This window comes from Erythrolamprus reginae, chromosome 4 (assembly GCF_031021105.1).
Source record: "Erythrolamprus reginae isolate rEryReg1 chromosome 4, rEryReg1.hap1, whole genome shotgun sequence".
Classification (NCBI taxonomy): domain Eukaryota; kingdom Metazoa; phylum Chordata; class Lepidosauria; order Squamata; family Dipsadidae; genus Erythrolamprus; species Erythrolamprus reginae.
In genome coordinates this window covers 40,730,318-40,752,665 of record NC_091953.1, presented here as the reverse complement: position 1 = coordinate 40,752,665, position 22,348 = coordinate 40,730,318, and the positions used below count along the sequence as shown (strand labels likewise).

Here is a 22,348-nt window from a genome sequence, read left to right as displayed (position 1 = left end):
TATTTGCAAGAAACATTTTAATTTCCTCCAAATGGGTGCCAATGAATCAATGGAGGAAATCACTGCTATGGAAAATTACCAATGGTATGCAAAATTCATGAAAGAATGCCCATCTGGACAACTCACCATATATGAATGCAAGAAAGTCCTTGGTCTTGAAAATACAACTACCCAGGCAGATAGTTATGTTGAGAAAGTATTCAATATTTTTGATACAAATAAGGTAAGTTATTGATACAAATAAGATATGGTTTTTCTGTAGTGCGTGGTTTTAGGCCATTGTGGGCTGTTTTTCATTTATTGTATACAGAACATTTTAACATCTTAAGTCTGACATTTGTTTTACAATTCCTGCCAAATTGATTCTCCAAGATATAAATGTAGCTAGGAGAGTATATTCCTCTTCAACAGGATTTTAACTCATCAGTAATTATAATATATGTTATAGCTCTGATAGTTATTTTGATAGCTCGTATTTTTGTGTTTTTTATACATTGATATCTGTGAGATGCACAGAATTAAGAAGTATACAACAGTGATTGCCATTTTTAATATAGTTGTCAGCTCTGTGTCTTCAATTTTTGAGAGGGTATGGAGCTTTTAACTATTAAAATTAACATGCATCAATATTATTAATTTGTCACATCATTTGAAATTTTGGAGCCACCATACATACCATATCATACTTCTATAGCTCCTTTGGTCATTTTTCTAAAATTGCATGCCCAGTTGTTGTTTTATTTTATTACTACAATTTTATTTATCTTTTTCTATTTCTATCCAATTACTACTTTCCAATATTCTTTCTGAAATAAGAGTTGTGTATAATATTCCAAATGTACTTGCATAATATTTACTTGCTTGTTTTATATTTGCTTTCTCTCCAAAGGATACATACTTTTAAACAAAACCAAATTTATTTACAATTTATTTCTGACAGTTCCTTTCATCATACTTAATATATTCATTAAAAAAATTAAATTGTCTTCCTGAGAAGAAAAAAAACTAGGCATATTACATTTGTAGGAATTAGTGATTGGCTTGTACTTTGGGGGATTATTGACTTAATGTCAGCCTTTTGGCTAAAGTCAAGTGTAATCTTAGCTCAAGCAAATTACAACACAGTAATGTCAACTTTCATTATTTGAAAATACAACCAGCCAAATAACTTTTAAGAATATAAGCTAGATTTTCGAGCAATGTTTTCATAGGCCCTAGCAACTATACTTCTTTCATTGAAACGTATAGTATACATGATTTACTTATTATTTCTTTTCCTTTGGAAATGTCACAATAGAATATTAGAATCTTAAAGAAAAGCAGAAATTCAGCCGAATAATTTATATCAGTAATTCTTTATTAAGTCCAAATAATGTGACTCATATGAACCAGATAGCTCTCATTACTTTTTCTTAGCATTGAAACAGTGGCAGAAATCCTGGAAAAGGTTTCCAGATAGGCAGAGTTATAAAATGGGGAAAAACAGTTTATACCACTGATGGCTAACCTTTTTGTCATTGTGTGTTGAAAGGGCAAGTGCACTCAACAGCACGCAAACATATTATTATTATTATTATTATTATTATTATTATTATTATTATTATTATTATATTTGTATGCCGCCCCTCTCCGAAGACTCGGGGCATGCTGGCACCCACAATGCAGTGTGGGGGCTGTGCATGTACCCTGCCCCTCAAGCATGCACACATGCACGCACATGCTCTCCCATGCACATACATGAAGCTCCCCTCCCCGAACCCCATTTTGGGCCTAGTAGACCTCTCTGTAGCCACAAATGGGGTCAAAAATGAGCTATAGGGGATCACCACATCTCCCTGCTCTCTCCCCCCCATGCATGTGCGCATGATCCACCCCCTGTGTATGTGCAGGCATCTACTGCATTTATCCCCTGTGCATCCCAAAAATCACGTGAGGTAAGGTGCATGCATGCATGCACAGTGAACTGAGCTGGGTGATGGCTCGTGTAGCCGTAGAAGCTTTCCTAAAGCCCAGGAGTGTGAAAAATGGCCCAACGGGCAAACCAGAAATTCAGAAAAATTGACTTTTGGTTTGCCAATGTGCTCTTTTTGTTTTGTAGTCTGGAGGCTTCAGGCCCAGTGGGCAAACCAAAAGTCAATTTTTACAAACTTCCGGTTTGATAGTTGTGCTTTTTTTTCACACTCTGGGGCTTCAGGAAGCTTCCCTGAAGCCTCCCAGAGTGTGAAAAACAGCACAATGGGCAAACCAGAAGTCCAGTTTTCCAAACGTCCGGTTTGCCCAATTGGCTGTTTTTTCACTGTGCCAGGCTTCAGTGAGGCCTATGCACATGTGGAGGGAAGGGGGTTTGTGCACATGCACGGTGGGCTGTGCGTGCATGGGGGGGAGGTAATGGGTGTGGGCATGTGTGCTTGCACTAGTGTGCGCATATACCCTTTTGGCACACAAACAAAAAGATGTTTGCCATCACTGCACTAACTTATTACATTACACTGCTGCATTTGAGCAGGAAACTAACCTTTAATTTAATATGAAAATTTCTCAGACTCTTCCTGCAGCTTACATTTTCATCTTATGCAAATATTTCATCTTATGCGAGTCTTCAGAGAGGGGCGGCATACAAATCTAATAAACAAATGTTAAGTTGAAAAAAATAGCTGTATAAAAGTTTTAGAAACATTGTATATACAGTGGAACCCCGACATAAGAGCTGCTCTACTTAAGAGCAACTCGAGATAAGAGCTGGGAGGGGAGAGATATTTTTGTTCTACTTACAAGCCCAAATTCGAGATACAAGCGCCAAGGAGCTGTCTCCTGAAGCCAAACGCTAACTTCCGCGTTCGGCTTCAGGAGACAGCTGCGAAGCGGCGCGCGTGTTTTAAAAGGTTGCAGCTGGCCTGGGGGGCTCGGGGGGGTGCTTGCAGCTTTCTTTCTTGCTCTTTTTCTTTCTCTCTTTTACCTTCCCTTCCTCTATTTCTTCTTTTCTTTCTCCTTCCCACCTTCTTCCCTCCCTCCCTCCCTTCACTCATTCCTCTCTTACTCTCCCCTTTCATAAGTTTCCTTGCTTCCTTCCTCTGTTCCTATCCCTTCCCCCTTTCTTTCTTTCTTTCTTTCTTTCTTTCTTTCTTTCTTTCTTTCTTGCTCTTTTTCTTTCTCTCTTTTACCTTCCCTTCCTCTATTTCTTCTTTTCTTTCTCCTTCCCACCTTCTTCCCTCCCTCCCTTCACTCATTCCTCTCTTACTCTCCCCTTTCATAAGTTTCCTTGCTTCCTTCCTCTGTTCCTGTCCCTTCCCTCTTTCCTTCCTTCCTTCCCACCCTCCGTCCATTCATTCATTCACCCATTCCTCTCTTGATCGCTTAAAGCCGGTCCCTGGTGCAAAAAGGGTTGGGGACCTCTGTCCTACAGGATTGGGTGGCAGAGAAGTTGAACATATGTAAATTTAAAAGTTTAAGAAAGTTTACAAGTTAAGTGAAAGAAACTTCATTATTCATTTATATGTACATGTACATTTCTTCATTAAAAACATGTCTTTCTGCATAATTTAGACTAACTTTGTGAGTTTTTTGAGGGCTGGAACCAATTAAAATTATTTACATTAATTCCTATGGGGAAAAGTCGTTCGAGATAAGAGCTGCTCGACTTAAGAGCCCAGGTCCGGAACGAATTAAACTCGTATCTCGAGGTACCACTGTATGTACTAGATTAATATTTGCATAGATGAGTATATATAGACTATAACAGTCTCAAGAGAAGGGCGGCCTAGAAATCGTTTAATTAAAGCAGTATTTATGTGTTCTTTGACATTTGTCATTTATGTTTTTGTTTTCTATTTTTGATATTAATTGAAAAGTAATAAGTAAATATTTAATAGTCCACATCTATGGGTACTACTTACTAAAGAACCATAATTGGGGCTGGCAGTAATATCGCTAAATGATATAGTTGTTAAGCAAAACTACTTGTCCATGACTTGCAATTTCACTGCCAACTTCTCTATTTGCTCTACTTGCTGAAAGCCAACTGTCATGTTCGCAGCTGATGATTGCATGACTGAGAGCCACTAAGATAGTTGAAAATATGAGGACTGCTCCTAAGGTTACATTTTTAGTGTATTTCTGCATGGTCACTAAATAGAGCAGTTATTATGTGAAGACTAGTGCCATCTGTTGAGACTTATGTTCCCTTGAAGTGGTACTTGTATGACATGCTGAGTATTCATGAAAGCTTTGCATAAATAAAGTCAAACATTCACAAAACAGTTAAAGTTATACAGTAATGATCAATTTAGGCACCAAAAAACTTGGGGTTCACGGTCCCAGAGAGTCCTGCAAAAACTTACCACCTCTGAATGAAGTTTTGAGAATCTAACAGAGAGACTGAGGGAAGCAAATGTGTGTAATGTTATTGTTATGTCTGCCAAGTCAAATGAGAACTTGAAGGTGATTGGCTCCCGTGCAGCTAGCAGACAAAAGCCGCCAAAAGTAAACGGCTGTCTGGGATTTTTGTCGTGCTTTTTCAAGGGTATAAATGGAACAGCGGGAGAGCCGTTTCGTTGTTGGGTTTAGCAAGGTTGATGTGTGTTTGGCTGTTCCAGTTCCCATTAAATAAAACTCTGAACTTCAACAGCCTTGTAGTGTCCCTGATTTAACAGTTATCATGCAAATACCATATATTTTGTGTCAGACATTGAGACGAATATATAATTGTGACACTTGTATAATGTACCAGCACATTCAAATCATCATTTGGGTGTCAAAGCAGTTTGCAGCTGATTAATTCCAACCTTTTGGAGAAAGGTAGCTTTAACAGTTGTGCATTCAACATTCCAATTGCTCACTTTTCTGACACATCTGTGCTTAAGGCAACCACCTGAGTTTAGCAAGAATTGAGTTAGTTTGCACATATTTAATACAAATATTGTTCGCAATTTACAAATTGCAAAATGAGCCTCTTTGGGGTAGTAATGTCGGACCAGCTTTGACAGCACTTGTTCTTCTAATCTACGAACAGAATATTTACAATTTTTCAGAAATTGCTGGATCTCAGTTCCCAGCTGCTCTATGTAGAAGGCCAATGTTATTGATGAATTCAACTGTTCTGCACTATTATTCTCATAATCTCTTATTAGAGTTCAGAAAAATTCATGAAAATAGTAGAAATCATATTTCAGAAAAACAATTTCATAAAAGAAATCAACGCAAAATGTTTAACTGTAAATATTGAAATTCCATGAGAGGAGGCACAAGTTGTATCCTTTCACATGCCTGTCAGAATAGTGTACATGCTCACATACTATTAAAACATGATAGTTTTATTCTGATTAAATTATAAATCTTACCCACTTTTTGAGTATTCTCTTTTCTGTCTCGTACACATGCTTGTATTAATGCAGCTGTTTGTGCAGCCATACTTACATACTTCTTTGAAAATTGTTCAGAAATTTGTTTTGGACTTTATCATTATTCAGAGTTGAACAATTTCATCTGTGACACAATGGTGCTTCTATGGAATCAATCATTTCTTTTTTACGTATATCCAAGATGTCATACAATTAATAAGTACAGTGGTACCTCGACATACGAGTTTAATTCGTTCCAGACCCGAGCTCGTAAGTCGATCAACTCGCATCTTGAACGAATGCCTTTAGACTTTGTTTTTCATACCGAGATAACTGGAAGCAAGGAGATTCTTGCACCACCTAGTGGAAGCTCGGCTCGTATCCCGAATTTGAGCTCGGGTGTCGAACAGAAATTTCACTCGCGTCGCGGCTCGTAACTTGGAATACTCGCATGTGGAGCAGCTCGTATCTAGAGGTACTACTGTATTAGATAAAAAGCTATTTTTGCTGTACATTTTATTGCTAAGTGTATTTCCCCACTAAATTCAATAAGATTGCTTCTAACCTGTCTACTGTGATTTAAACAAAAAATATTTTTCCAAAAGAACCTGAGACAGCATTGAAGAAAAGAGACCCCAGGAATTATATCTGAAAAAAGAAAATGACCACATGGCACTACATATCTGATGTTCTAAAATAAGAGAGATGGATACTCCAGATGAAAGAGGATACAAATCAAAGAAACAAATACTTAGGTAGCAGTTTGTAAATTAGCACTGCCCAGGGCAATTTGGTCTCAAACACTAGACTTTAAAAGACCTGAAACAAAAGATCCCAGTACAATCAATCCTGGACTGTCACTTGACCAATTCTAGGCCACTAGAGTAGGTGAGTACAAAATAAAATGCTTGCTTCCACAGAAGTAAGTGCTTTAAAATTCATTGTAATGTATTTCTGAGAAGGTGTGCTTAGAGCTGCTTTTTCAACATTCTGATAAATGAAGTTTTCAACAATAGGAAAAAAGAATTTTGGTAGAATTATTTCCAGCAAACATTTTAGCATTTGAAATTCCCACTATTATTATCACGTTCCTCTTTGAAAAACATAATCTCATACAGAAAGGCCTTATATGTATCTTTACATTATCTTGGTGGCAATCTGTCCTCTGACTCAGTATTATGTATGTATGTATGTATGTATGTATGTATGTATGTATGTATGTATGTATCTATCTATCTATCTATCTATCTATCTATCTATCTATCTATGTATCTGTCTGTCTATCTATCTATCTATCTCTCTATCTATCTATCTATCTATTTATTTGTCAAACATGTATAGGATAGTAGTTTGTATAAACACAACATAAGTAAAAAGTAACAATAAAAGAAGACAATCGGACAGTAGGACAAGGAGGGTAAGCACAGGGGTGTGCTTATGCACACCCCTTAAATTCCTTATATGCTTTCTGCAGAGTATAGCATAAACTCCTACAACAGTATTATTATTATTTGCTTCAAGTTTTTTATTTTTTACAAACATATCAGTGTGTGCACATACATACATGGCCCCTGAGTGTCATACATTTTGATAAATAAAGTAGTATTAATCATTGTTAATCTTTCATTATTTAGCATTATATAGCAAGCTTATATAGCAAGCATTATATAGCAAGCTTATATAATTCTAATAATACTAACATTTATGTTAAATTAAAACCTTCCATTATTTGCTTGTTCAACTTATAATCCTTCATTATTATTCAATATTTCAAATATGTTATTTTTACATCAATCAGCATATTCTGCCTATCATATATTTTAATACATATAAATATTCATTACATTTAGCAAGCATACACATATTCATATTGAATTATAATATTTCATTATTTATTTAATCAAGTTCAATATATTTTTAATCCAGTCGCCATATTATTTAAGTATACTTAGTAATACCATCATTCAAATTCTAATTTCCCCTCTTATCATTACTTCTCCTTATCATATAAAAATGTGTATTCTATTAGTCCTCCTCTCTCTAGTTTCCATTCCTATTCTAACTTTGATTATGCCACTACTGTATTGAAACATATTCCTATTTCACTTATCTGCTTTAAAGCTTCCATTGTTCGTTTCTTAGCTTGTCTCCCGTATTTCTCTCTTGGATCTTTATTTCTGTCTGCTTGCACATCTTAGCTACTCATTTTAAACAATTCTCCCTTCTCTGCCCTTCTCCATTGTCTAGTTCCCAAAATATCTATTCTTGCCTCTATCTCTTTCCCATAAGAATCTTCCTGGTTCTCCAGTTCCTTTGTTAATTCCCTTAAAATACTCTTCTCTTGGCTTATATCAGTGATGGTGAACCTCTGGCACGGGTGCCACAGGTGGCACATGAAGACATAACTGCTGGCACACAAGCCCTTGCCCTAACTCAACTCCAACGTACATGTATGGCTAGCCAGCTGATTTTTGGCTTACACAGAGGCTCTGGGAGGGTGTTTTTGGCTTCCAGAGAGCCTCTGGGGTGATGGGGGAGGGTGTTATTAGCCTCACCTGGCTCCAGGGAAGGTTTTGGAGCCTGGGGAGAGCAAAACACAAGTCTACTGGTCCCATAATAATAATAATAATAATAATAATAATAACAACAACAACAACAACAATAATAATAATAATAACTTATTATTATTATTATTATTATTATTATTATTATTATTATTATTAATTAGATTTGTATGCCACACCTCTCCAAAGACTGCCATTTCCAGCCTCCTGAGGGTCTCCAGGGGGGCAGGGGAAGCTGTTTTTGCCCTCCCCAGGTATTGAATTATCGGTGTGGACACTCGCGCATGCACAATAGCATGCGTGCATGCTTTTTCTGCACCCGAGGAAAAAAAGGTTTGCCATCACTGGTTGATATCATCAATCATTGTTTTTGCTATTATCTGGCCCACATAATGCTTAGATCTGGCCCACAGGGACAGCCTGGAAGCAGCAAATGACTGCTCCATGGTGCATCTTCCACAAAAATGAGGTGTGGGGCACGCATGTGCCTCCCTGAGCTCCACTTTCACTGGCAGAGGGATATCAAAACAAACTAATTTGATCATGCAAGAAGGGACAGCAAAGGAGAAAGGGAAAGATGAAAGAAAAAGATGAGAGCAAGGAAGAAAAACAAGGGAAATACGGAAGGAAGAAAAAATGATAATGGAGGTGAGAAGAAAGAAGAAAAGGAGGGAGAAGGGAAGGCTTATAATGAGTAAGGGAGGGTCCCATGTCATGGACATACCCACCCCAGCTATGCCCCTCCTGGCCCTTTGAAGTCAAACACAACTAGTATGGGTTGCAGCCGGTACAGCTGGGATTGGGATTCCGGGGCCCCAATGCCTACATGTGCAACATTTGGCTTTTGTGCATGCGCAGCAAGCAAAATCTCATGCAAGGACACTCACATGTGAGATTTTGCCAATTTTGGGTAGTTTTTTGCTTCTGTGCATGCATGGAAGCAAAGAAAGTTCCGGAAATCAGCAAAATCTCACGCACAAGCGTCCTTGCGTAAGATTTTGCTTGCTGTGCAAGCGCAGAAGCCAAATCTCACAACGACAGGCCCATGGACGTATGCTGGATGTGCACACCCCACAACAGTCCCAGACAGCACACTGGTAGCAGCTGGTAACTGGAACCCCCGCTTGTACATGCAGCCCTCAATGAAATCAAGTTTGAGACACCCCTGATTTGGGGAAAAAGTCAGAGATCACTTATCCACCTTCTTAACAATGGAATTCTCAGCAGCTTTGCTTTGCCAATACATTTTCTTTGGATAAGGAAAATCTCACTTGTTCGAAATATGTCCATAAATTAGTTCCTTCAACCCAACAATTTCTATTGTTCAAGTTCCATTTTCTTGCAAAACAGGCACCCAGTCACTGAATAGATTGGTCATTTCCACTCAACCCTATTCTCTTTTTTTTGTGAAAATTCCATGACATCCTGATATAACTAGCTTTTTCAAGAAGAGAGATGAAGAACTTACACATTGCTATTTTTCACATGGATCTCACGCTCTGCTAACACCCCTAAGATTACTGACAATGTGCTTTTTGTAAAACTGCCTTCAGAAAATTGAGCTGCAGTAGAATGAGACAGTGAGGCTGTTCTTGTCATTGGCTAGAAACAGTTCTTGATGTGGAACTGCCGTTACCATAATGAACAGTTCTGGTTTGCTGTAACAGCAGTGACGTTTCCGAAGTTTACCACTTCTTTTTAAAATCTGGTGGGCAGTCTGAAGTGGTGATAAAGAGAGGAAGTCTCCATACCACCGTACTATTCATATGCTGCAACGTCCTGCCTGTCGGCGACTACTTCAGCTTCAACCACAACAACACAAGAGCACACAACAGATTTAAACTTAATATTAACCGCTCCAAACTTGACTGTAAAAAATATGACTTCAGTAACCGAGTTGTCGAAGCATGGAACTCATTACCGGACTCCATAGTGTCATCCCCAAACCCCCAACACTTTACCCTTAGATTATCTACGGTTGACCTATCCAGATTCCTAAGAGGTCAGTAAGGGCAAGTACAAGTGCACTAGAGTGCCTTCCGTCCCCTGTCCTATTGCTCTCCTATATCTCCTATACCTTTCTTCTATTCCTATATTTCTTCTTCTATTCTTTCATTGATATGTTCTATTACTTCATCTTCTTTTCTACTATTTCTTAGATATATTTTACTATGAGTATCTCCTCTATAACCTTCATCATGTATTTTATTATGTATATATAGATATATACCCACTAAAACCCTCATTGTGTATTGGACAAAATAAATAAATAAATAAATAAATAAATTCTCACGATCTATGGTTATACAGTGAGTTGTTTCCTGTTTCTGGACTTCTACTTATCTTTTTCCTTTTTTCTGAATGGGAAAGACTCTTCTGTAGCAAAAAACCTACATGAAGAGAAAGCCATCAAAACACCCTTTTGCAGCCAGTTATCCTTATTAATATTGTCAAAATAAATACAATTTCATTTACCTTGTTAATGTACTCACCACCCTTTTTGTTTTGTTTTGTTTTAAAGGATGGTCTTATTGACTTTTTGGAGCTTTTGGCTGCTATAAATCTGGTGATACGAGGAAAAATTGACCAAAAATTGAAATGGTATTTTAAACTGTATGATATTGACGGGAGTGGAACAATTGATAGAAAAGAAGTAATAAGCATGTTAATGGTGAGTACATGCACAAATTAGCAAGGATAAGGCATTCTATGGGAATTTAATACTGTGAATATACTGGTATTTTGACTTATAATATATGGGCAAATTATGATTTCTTTGCTGTCCCAGAGACAAAGGCAATATGTAGCTATACTGAGCTTTCCGACTTCCATTAGATGAGACTGAAATAATGGTGAAATCCAATTTTTGTTTTGTTTTTCTATGGGCATCACTTGGTGGGCATGGCAAGGAAATGTTACTGCAAAATCTCCATTCCCATCCCACTTTGGGGTCAGCCAGAGATGGTATTTGCCAATTCTCTGAACTACTCAAAATTTTTACTACCGGTTCTCCAGAACCTGTCAGAACCTGCTGGATTTCCCCCCTGGACTGAAACTATCCAAAGCTGCCATTGACTGCTGGTATTTTGGAGACGTAATCTAGATTCAAAGCACTCAAAGGAGATGCTTTAACTAAGATATTGTGAGTGATCACAACTAAGCATTTCAGCACAGTGGTGGAAATGACTGGACTGTAGGTGGGACAAGATCTTCATTGTTCATGGGAGGAACTGAGAAACAGCTGTTTTCCATATTCAAAGAAACTAGGGGGAAATGCAACTTTTGTATGTGCATTCTTATACCAGGTGCCCAGTATCTCCATTACTATCATTCTTTGTGCTTTAAAATCTGAGGATTTTAATCTGAGGACAATCTGAGGATTATGACAACAAGATGGGGGATGAAATTATCCAAGTGGCAGTAAAGGGAGTGTTGTGGTTAGCTCTGGCCCAGCTCCTGCTCCAAGGACTGTGGATGTGGGGGAGACATCCACATGCTGCAGGCCTGTTTTGCCCCCGGTGGAATCTGCTGACGAAGGCTCCTCTGACGAAGGCTCCTCATGTCCAAGAAGACATGAGTGACAGGGAGGAGGAGAGTGTAGCAGACAGCTCAGAAGGAGAGCAATTATCTAACTCCTCCTTGGATTCAGTACAAGAGTTAATGATGCAGCCACGCATGCGGAGAGCGATGCATAGGCAACAACAACTGAGAGATTATTATCAAAGAAAATGAGGCCACCTGTGATTGGGTGGGGCTGTGGTAATTAGTGAGGCTGCTATAAATAGCAGCCTGTGGGTTTGGCCATTGTGGAGGATTATCAGATCATTGTGTTTCAAGACTGCTTTACTGACTTTGACTTTTTGTGTGCTGATTTTTCCCCGCTTTGAAACTAAACCAGAGCAAAGTGTGTTTCACTTTGTGAAAGAAGGACTGTGAATTGCCTCACAGCTGCAAGCTAAGTATCACAGAACTGATAAGGGACTTGTACAAATTACCAGTTTGTTTGGAGACGAGTGCTCTTTGGTATACCAAAAGAGGGCTTAGTTTAAGTGAATTTTCATTATAAAGAACATTGTTTTGAATTTTCAAATGTGTGTGTGTCTGAAATTTGTACCTGTGAATTTTTGGGAGGAGTCTACCAGAGAGCCCAACAGAACAGGGAGATGTTGTGGTTATGGGTGATTTCAACATGCCTGACATTCACTGGAATATCCCTAGTGCTCTTACATGCAAAACTAAGAATATAGTAGAGGCCCTTACAGGAGCAGCTCTGGCACAGCTGGTTAAGACACTGACTAGAGGGGAAAATATTCTAGATTTAGTTTTTACAAATGGGAATTGGGTTTCAGAGGTTAAGGTGAGAGAAAATTTAGGTTGCAGTCACCACCTATGCTTCTGGTTTGATGTAAAAATTGATTGTGAGCAATACCATACTACAACCAAAGTATTGGATTTCAGAAAAACAAATTTCAATGAAATGGGGAAATATTTAAATAATGAATTAAGGGGGAGGGATACAACAGCAGGAGTGAGCACCCAGTGGACTGTATTTAAAAAGGCCATCTTAAAAGCCACTGGACTATATGAAAGGCAAATAACTAAAGGTAAAAGGAAGATGAAACCACTATGTTTAAGTAATGATGTAAGGGCTATAATCAATTTTAAAAAGTCTGCTTGTAGGAGGTATGGAAATATTGCTGACAGAGAGGTGTATAAAATGAGACAGAAGAAGGTGAAACAGATAACATATGCTGCTAAAGCCTCAAAAGAGGAAGAAATTGCCAAATCTGTAAAGAAGGGGGATAAAACTTTCTTCAGATATATTAGTGATATGAAGAAGAAAAACTGCAGCATCACAAAGCTTAGTACTGGGGATAATACATACAATGATGGGAATAAGGAGGTTGCTGACTATTTAAAAAGCTACTTCAGTTCCGTTTTCTCAGAAGACAGCTTACAATATAATACAGTGGTATTATACTTAAGAACTTAATTCGTTCCGTGACCAGGTTCTTAAGTAGAAAAGTTAGTAAGTACAGTATAAGCAATTTTTCGCATAGGAATCATTGTAAAAGCAAATAATGCATGCAAACCCATTAGGAAAGAAATAAAAGCTCGGAATTTGGGTGGGAGGGGCAAGAAGAAGAGGAGGAGGAGGACAGTCGCTGCCGAAAGAAGAAGGTGAAGTGAGGTGAAACAAAAAAAATCCAAAACTTTAAGGCTTAAGAAAAAAAGAGAGACTCTGAGGTGGCGAGGAAGAGCACGTGCCTCCCATACACCCTGCACGAGGATGCCTCCCATACACTGCACCAGAGAGGGAAACCCAGGTGGACGAGAGGGGGGAACCTCCCACTCCTTTAACCGGAAGGGTGCGGCTGTTGCTGCTGCGACTTGCTTCCTCTTCCTTCTTATGCTGAAGGGCTCCCCTCTCCTCTCACTCGCTCACTTTGTAGCCGGCACCTTTCCTTCACTGTGGGGACTCCTTGGTTTGGCTGAAGCCAAGTTGATCCAGCCGGGGTGAAGCGCCCTCTTTGGCCTTTCTGCGCCCAGACACTCCAGGAGGCAACCTCCCACCGGGTGTATGGAACGCAGTGTGAGGGTGTCACCACAGCAAAGTGGTTTATTCCCTCTCCAAGCGCCCAGAGAAAGGAAAACACTCTGTTCATTCTGGGCTGCCCAGAGCAAAAGGAGCGTTTATTTTTTCTGGGCGCTGGCAGTGATTTATTCCCTCTCCCAGTGCTCAGAGAAAGGAAAATGCTTTGCTGACTCTGGACTGCCAAAGCCTCCTTAAGCGCCACCTAAAGGCAGCCCAGAAATGGCCAGGGTTAAAGGGGGAATGGCAGGCAACTGGCCGGGCCTTCATGCCACTCACAAATTTCCTGGGAAATTTGTTTCCAGGCTCGGGTTCTTAAGTAGAAAATGTATTTATTTATTTATTCAAATTTTTTTAATGGCGCCCTTCTCCTTAGACTCAGGGTGGCTTACAACATGTTAGCAATAGCACTTTTTATCAGCACTTTTTAAAATGGTTCTTAAGAAGAGGGAACAAAATCTTGAACACCCGTTCTTAGCTAGAAAAGTTCTTACGTAGAGGTACCACTGTACTATGGATGGATATAGCATTGCTTCTAGCTGTAGAGATTCAGCTCCAGTGATATCAGAGGCCGATGTCTTAGAAGAACTTGAACGATTAATTGATAAATAAGGCAATGGGTCCAGATGGCATCCACCCTAAAGTTCTTAAAGAACTCAGATCTGTGATTGCTATAATTGAAATGATGGAGATTCTACTGAAAAAGAGGATAAATCAACACCTAAAAACCAATAAACTATTGGACCCAAACCAGCATGGCTTTACTGAAGGCAAATCATGTCAGACTAAACTCATTGATTTCTTGGATATTGCCTATCTGGACTTTAGCAAAGCCTCTGATACAATTCTACATGAAGAGCTGATAGATAAGTTAATGAAGATTGGACTTAATTCCTGGATAGTTCAGTGGATTTGCAGCTGGCTGAAGCGTAGATATAAGAGGGCTGTTGTTAATGGCGAGTATTCTGAGCAGAGACTGGTTACAAGCAGTGCGCCACAAAGGTCTCTTCTAGGTCCTATTCTTTTTAATATATTCGTGAAAGACACAGGAAGGTTTGGTAGGGAAGGTTTGCCTATTTGCCTATTACCCTAAAGTGTGCAAAAGGGTTGATATTCCTGGAGACGTTTGTAATATGGTAAATGATTTAGCTTTACTAGATAAGTGGTCAAAGCAATGAAAAGTGAAGTTTAATGTTTCCAAAGGTAAAATAATGCACTTGGGGAAAAGGAATACTCAATCTGAATATTGTATTGGCAGTTCTGTGTTAGCAAAAACTTCAGAAGAGAAGGATTTAGGGGTAGTGATTTCTGACAGTGCGGTCAGGCGGTAGGAAAAGCAAGTAGAATACTTGGCTGCATAGCTAAAGGCATAACAAGCAGAAAGAGGGAGATTTTGATCCCACTGTATAGAGCGCTGGTGATACTACATTTGGAATACTGTGTTCAGCTCTGGAAACCTCACCTACAAATAGATATTGATAAAATTGAATGGGTCCAAAGACAAGCTACAAAAATGGTGGAAGGGCTTAAGCATAAAATTTATCAGGAATGACTTAATGAACTCAATCTGTATAGTCTGGAGGACAGAAGGGAAAAGTGGGACATGATCAAAACATTTAAATATGTTAAAGGGTTAAATAAAGTTCAGGAGGGAAATGTTTTTAATAGGAAAGTGAATACAAGAACAAGGGGGCACAATCTGAGGTTAGCTGGGGGAAAGACCAGAAGCAAAGTGAGAAAATATTATTTTACTTAAAGAGTAGTAGATGCTTGGAACAAACTTCCAGCAGATGTGGTTGGTAAATCCACAGTAACTGAATTTAAACATGCCTAGAATAAACATATATCCATCCTAAGATAAAATACAGGAAATAGTATAATGGCAGACTAGATGGACCATGAGGTCTTTTTCTGCCGTCAATCTTCTATGTTTCTAAAAAGATACGAAAGGGCAAGGCAGAGAATTCTTAAACATATATTTGTAAACAGAATAACTGTTCAGCCATAAAAGTAAAATCCTCTATATTATTTTCATATAGGGATCATAATTCCTAAGCCTTTTTATAGAAGAAAAAGCCTTCCTACTGATATACAGTATATCAAAGAGCTGATTCCAAACCACTTTGAGAGGGCTATAAAGCACTGTGAAGCAGTATATAAGTCTAAGTGTTATTGCTATATATAAGATTTAACACCTGCCCAATCTAGGCTTAGATCTCTCCTAAAAAATTGTTGCATCACTTAGGGCAACACTTAATCTAATTTATCTTCTAAGATATCCAATTTAAGACTTAAATTAGAACAAAACCTCCACAATATGAGAGTTTCTGGGACAAATTATGTGTACATAAATATGCAAATAGATAGTTTCTTGTCCAAATCATAAACAATGAGTGAACATTTATGAAGGAAAAACCAAGATTTGGTGAAGCTCCTGATGTTTGTATGAGTGACTGTTCTATAATAGCAGTACAAGAAAACTACTTAAAATTACTTAATGTAGTACTTTATATCCTAAGCTCTTCCCTAAGTTCATTTTTTATTCATGCAATGTATTTATTACCATAAATTGAAACAAAGAAACAGTGGCATTACATCGTATTTGGTTTTTTTTAGCCATCTATCATTTAATTATTTGTTTATTAAAGAATGTAAATATAGACTAGAGACCAAAAGAATATCCAGCATAAAGGCTATTGCTACAAGAACTAAGACCACCTAGGTTATGTTCAGATTGAATTATTTCTGAGTATCATTTACATGGCCAGAATTTTGTCTGATTTATATCATCTAATCTATTACTATACCTTCTTTTCTATTATTTCTTAGATATATTTTACTTTGAGTATCTCCTCTATAACCTTCATCATGTATTTTACTATGTGTATATAGATATATACCCACTAAAACCCTCATTGTGTATTGGACAAAATAAATAAACATCTCCGGGACCGCCTTCTGCCGCACGAATCCCAGCGACCAGTTAGGTCCCACAGAGTTGGCCTTCTCCGGGTCCCGTCAAATAAACAATGTCGTTTGGTGGGACCCAGGGGAAGAGCCTTCTCTGTGGCGGCCCCGACCCGAACTCCCCCCAGATATCAGAGTTGCCCCCACCCTCCTAGCCTTTCGTAAGCTCCTTAAAACCCACCTCTGTCGTCAGGCATGGGGGAATTGACATTTTCCCTCCCCCTAGGCCTATAAAATTTATGTATGGTATGCTAGTATGTATGGTTGGTTTCTAAACTGAGGTTTTTTAAATTAACTTAAATATTAGATTTGTTTACATTGTATTATTATTGCTGTGAGCTGGCCCGAGTAGAAGATTTCTGCAGTGGAGTGCTCATAATTTAGGCTTCTGTGTGTTTATTTATGCTTTGATTTGGAATCCAGTTCCAACTTTATATCAAGCTGGTGCAGATGTTGGTGATAAAGTAATGGCTTGCCACACTATCTATAGAAGACCTGATGTTTATGGGAACTTGGGACGGGTGACTTTCAGGAGGGAACAGATGCAGCCACAAAGCATTCTTTCAAGGGTTCAAGGACATCCTATGCTCGCCCACTGGGGCGGAAGCGAAGAAACGATTGGCCATGCTGGCACAATCTGAGTGGCCAACATGACAAGTTTGTGCGGGAGGCATAAGGGATATGAACTTTCAACTGAGTGAGAAACTCCAATCCAGGTTTCCCTGTGTAGGTGTCAGGAAATAAATTGGAACTTTGAGGAGTATTTTGACTCAGATACTGATTTAGTTTAGATGTTACCTGGAACCTTGACACTTTATGCTTCTATTTTCTTTTTTTTAAATTGTATTTATTAATGTTTTTATAATGTGCCCCAACAGGAAGATTCTATATAGCAGACTGTAACAATGTAAAAATAAAACAGTGTAGACCAATATATGAATTGCAAAAAGAGAGATGGAGCTGAGCAAATGTAAACATGATAAGAGTTTCAAAGAGTTCTGTCTGCCTTTGAAGTTGGGTTAGCTCTTAGAGGTACTCTCAAGGGACAGATTCAATGCTGGCATGCAATATCTAATTAATATTGCTGCTATAACTATGGAAGACTTCATAGGTATTGGACAGTATTCTGAACTGGTCCATTAAGCTTACTAATACAGTAATCGGTGTAGTGATTTGTAGAAGAGAAGTTACCTGCCAGAATACTTTTGATCTGCCAGAGGTAGATTCTAGGTCATCTCCACAGACTCCTCCACATATAGTATTTTAGTAATCCTATGGTGTTTCTACATGGATAAATACTAAGGCATTGTCACCATCTTCCAGCTGCAATAAAAAATTAAAAGCAGTGGGAATAGTATTACTAGGGGGTTTTTTTAATATCAAAACATTGTGATATGCATTTTAACATAAACTTGAAATGCTAATAAGTATGTAAAGTTTTAAACTCTTAAATATTGTGAGTAGTTTTCAGTGTTGATTTAATTGGAATGCTTTTCAAGTTTGCCTCAAATGCTTGGTATACAAAAGCTACCTCTAACACCTGCAATTATATCTGTGATTATTCGTACATTTTTATTTATTTAGGCTGTTCAAACCATCAATAACAACCAAGAGATGACTCCTGAAGAATTGACAAACCTGATTTTTCAGAAGATAGATGTAAATAATGATGGTAAGAATAAAGAAATGTTGAAATATTTATTTTACCAAGCATTCTTCAGTTGCATTGTTACCTAAGATATTCTTGCTTTGGTTGTATATTAGGAAAATCTGGTTTTTATTTCAGTTCTCTATTGTAATTATAAATCTCAGTTTATAGTCAGTTCAGCATCATATTCATTAACCCCCTAAGCAGCAAAAATCAGTCCCAAAAACAAATATTTAAGAAAAAGTTTCATATATGTTATTGAGTCTCTGAGAGCTTTTTCTTTCCAATATAAAACTGATTGGAACGGAAAAAATATGCAGAGCTAAAGGAAGATCAGAGACTCATTCTTTTGACACATTAAAATAAAACTAATAACTGAGATTCAACTTAGATAGGCCCACAAAGACAAATATATCTTTCTTCTGTATTTTTATTGTTTCAGTAAAAGCAGCTTGAGGAAGGAAGGAGTTTGAACTGTCTGAATATTTCCTTAGAGTTTAAGAGTTTCTTTTCCCAGTTTTCATTATCCTCATCTCCCACCCTGAAGGATAGTCATATAACTATGCATATCTAAGCAATGTTTCTCCAGTCTTCCTCAGTCTAGGCCTATGATGGCGAACCTATGGCACCTATGGAATTTCAGAAAAGGGTCCGGAGCATAGTTCCCTCTAAGCTGAGCAGTGAGCAATCAGTCACTTAAAAATCATCATCAACTCAGAGTTTTCCAAACCTGCCCAGAAGCCGAGAGGGAAAGAGTGAGAGGGAAGGAGAGAGAGAGGAAGAGAGAGAAACAGATAGCAAAAAGAGAGGAAGGAAAAGAGAAAGAAAAAGAATGGGAGTAAGGAAGAGAGAAACAAAATCAAAATCTAGTTTGAAACTAGCTCAACTATTTAAGTGGCATTTTGATATTGATAGAGTTGCCCTATTATGAGCTCACTGTTATAGACACACAGTACAGTATTTTATTTTGAAATTCTCTGAGGCAAAACAGGGTGGGTTTTTTGTTTGTTTGTTTGTTTGTTTGTTTGTTTGTTTATTTATTTATTTATTATTTCTGTGCCGCCCAGTCCCAAAGGGACTGCCGCTCAGACACTATACTTTTCCGCCCCCCCCCCCAAAAAAAAATTAGAGGGAACACTGGTCCGGAGGTTTCACTGAGGTATGTGTGCATGCGTGGGGGGCAGCGCAGATGGGTTGTGCACACATGCACAGGGAGGAGAGCATTGCATTATTACACAGGCACCCTTTTGGCACCCGAGCAAAAAAAAAAAGGCTTGCCATCAATGGTCTAGGCCAAGGGTAGGCAAAGTTGGCTTTTCTATGACTTCTGGACTTCAACTCCCAGAATTCCTGAGCTAGCATGATTGGCTCAGGAATTCTGGGAGTTGAAGTCCACAAGTCATAGAACTTTGCCTACCCTGGTCTAGGCTCTCTATATTCATGGCCTTTAATTATTAGAATGTCATTCAACAGATCTGAAGTGGCAGGCAACAGACTGAAGATGTCTGCTTTCTTCATCTAACAGACTAGGGTTTTTTTGTAGATTTAGTCTGCAAATGGAACTGCAGGATTCAGAAATGCACCAAATGCAATTTCAAATGAATGGAATATTTGGTTCCACACAAAATGGAGGATATTGTTGGGGAACTATATTAGTTTTACCAAGTACAGATAGTCCTCGGGTTATGACAGTTCACTTACCAAAGGCAAAGTCTCAACATTCCCACCAAAAGCCTGTCCAAAAGTTAAGTACAGTATGTTGTAGCACCACAATGGTCATTCGCTCTTACCACCGATCGCAGAGCCACTGCACATGCTCCCTACCAATATCAATCCCCACCCTGCCCTGCCAGGTCTCTACAGGCACTGAGCCTGTTTTTGTTAGCCTATATGTTCCTTCATACTTTCACCAATCATTCACTTATCTTGAGAAGATCTCCAGAGTTCAAGTAAATTGCTGGAGTTCTGAACCCACCTGGATCTTGCAGATTGCATCACCACGGAGAGGGATAAAGAAATGGAGAGCTTGGTGCACCGGCTCCCTATATCAGTGATAGCAAACCTTTTTTGGCTTGGGTGCCAAAAGGGTGCACGCACACACGAGACCATAATGCAATGCCCTCCTCCCATGCATGCATACAACCCTCCTGTGCTGGCTCCCCCGTGCATGCACTTGGGCCTCACTGAAGCCTCCGGAATTTGGGTAAGCCTGTTGGGTTTCTTTTTCACTCTCTGCAGGGTTCAGGAAAGCCTCCTAAACCCTGGGGACGGCGAAAGACAGCCCAACAGGAAAACCAGAAGTTCATTTCTGAACCTCCGGTTGGCCCATTGTTCCATTTTTTTGCCAATCTCAGATTTCAGGAGGCTTTCCTGAAGCCTGGGGAAGAGTAAAAACGGCCCAAAAGGCAGCCCAAAAATCACCTGGCCAGCATGCGCATATGCGTTGGAGCTGACATAGGGCAAAACCTCGTGTTCCGTCAGATATGGCTCCTTGTGCCACCTGTGCCACGCGTGCCATAGGTTCGCCACTGCTGCCCTATACACTTTGCTTGATTGGTGCAGTTCGGAGATCAGACTGTTCCTACTCTCAAGAGGGTACTATCCTTTGTGGCAACTTCTACAGCCCACAGGCAACTGAGTCCCTCAGGAGTTGGGTAGCAAACAAATTTGAATAAACAAACAAACAAATTCCATGCCTGCCAGATCTCTACCAGAAAGGACCCAGAAAGCAAGGGGCAGAGGGCAGCTGGTGCACCAAACTCTCCATTTCTTTATCCAGTTCTGCAGAGTCACAATTGGCAACGTCTGGGCGAGTTTGACACTCTAACAAATGGTGGGGTAGGGTCATGTCCAGGTGCAGGTGCAGGTGGTGTGGGGCTCCCAGGCATGGTGCTCAGCGGCTGCACTGGCCTGTGCCTCTGCAAGGACTCTGGCAACCCCGGCAATGGTGGTGCTGCTCTGGCTTTTAGGAAACTGTTGCTGAAAATATGCAGTGGACACACATGGTATTGCTCAGGCTATGGCAAAACAAAACCTACAGAGACATGATAGATCTCATGTTCTTACACACTCTTCTGTCCTCTGTGCAAAAAACCTTTTCCAAAGAGGACAGAAGCGTGTGCAAGAATGCGAGATCTAAGGAAAATAGCTTTGTAATAAAAACTTCAGAGATCTTCACTCTCAAGATCTGGAAATCTTCCCAAAGTAAAGTGAGTGATTGGTGATGGATGGAGAGAACGCCCAAGCAGCTATAGGGATCCTAAGGGGTGGAGAGAGCAGCATGAGATATCTCAATGAGTGGGGAATGACTGGAGACAGTGGTCTTGTTCCTGATTAGGTCTCCCATGTACTTCATATGTTCTTAACAACCCACACATTTGATTAACAAATGCACTTGTGAAAGGAGGGATGGAGCTTATTCATTTAATACAATTCAGTTAATTATATGATCGCAATGGGCAGAATCCATTACGGATCTATCCACTTCTAATTCAAGGGTTACCTGTAATAAATATTGTAGTGGTTATGATACTATTTTCTCTAATTCAAGACAGAAAAAGTCTACAAAACTTTGTCTCTAAAGAAGTGCATATTGTTTTTATAATAGGGGAACTGACCTTAGAAGAACTCATGAATGGAGTGGAAAAGGATGAACAATTCCGGGAAATTATTTCAAAGAGCTTTGAGCTCTCCAATGTACTGAAAATTCTACAAAGTGAGAAAAGACAGAGTGTCTGACACATATGTCACTTGTGATAAAAAGAACAATTCAAGCAATAGAATATAAAATATCAAGACTGACTATTACATTTCCCATCCAGTATTCAAAGCATAAGATGGTCTAGACAGATGATTACTTTAGAACTTTTCTTCATCTATCGTCCCTTCCTTTTCTTTCTCACAATATTCAATAGCTTTTGTTTACATATATGACAAAAATCTTTGTAATGCAGAATGTAATAAACACAGCACATAACACCTGGCTTTGGTACAATATATCCAAATAGATAGATAAATACAATGGGAATTGGAAAGCATCCCTCTAGAAGATACAGAATAAATAAATTGCTTAAATATAATTTGTTTAACTTGAAATTTGGAACATGGTGATAAAGCATTATATAGGATTGGCTTATTTAGATCAGTTTAGGGTGAAATGTGTTTTTGCAGTAACATAATAGCTACACTAATCAATTTTAAAATATGAGTAATTTTTCTAATTAACATTTCAATTAATAAT

General features: G+C 38.8%; 1 protein-coding gene across 1 annotated transcript; it reads left to right on the top strand.

Moving 5' to 3' along the window:
* Positions 1-31: 31 nt before the first annotated feature.
* GUCA1C (guanylate cyclase activator 1C) lies at positions 32-21,846 on the top strand. The gene is made up of 4 exons (XM_070751726.1): positions 32-223; positions 10,422-10,571; positions 18,045-18,132; positions 21,716-21,846. The coding sequence occupies exons 1-4, from the start codon at positions 32-34 to the stop codon at positions 21,844-21,846; spliced, it is 561 nt and encodes a 186-aa protein (XP_070607827.1).
* Positions 21,847-22,348: the final 502 nt, after the last annotated feature.

Coding starts and splice junctions, on each gene's coding strand:
- GUCA1C (XM_070751726.1), top strand. CDS start 32: ATGGGTGCCAATGAATCAATGGAGGAAATCACTGCTATGGAAAATTAC. Junction 224..10,421: donor ATATTTTTGATACAAATAAG/GTAAGTTATTGA, acceptor TTTGTTTTAAAG/GATGGTCTTATTGACTTTTT. Junction 18,133..21,715: donor GATAGATGTAAATAATGATG/GTAAGAATAAAG, acceptor TTTTTATAATAG/GGGAACTGACCTTAGAAGAA.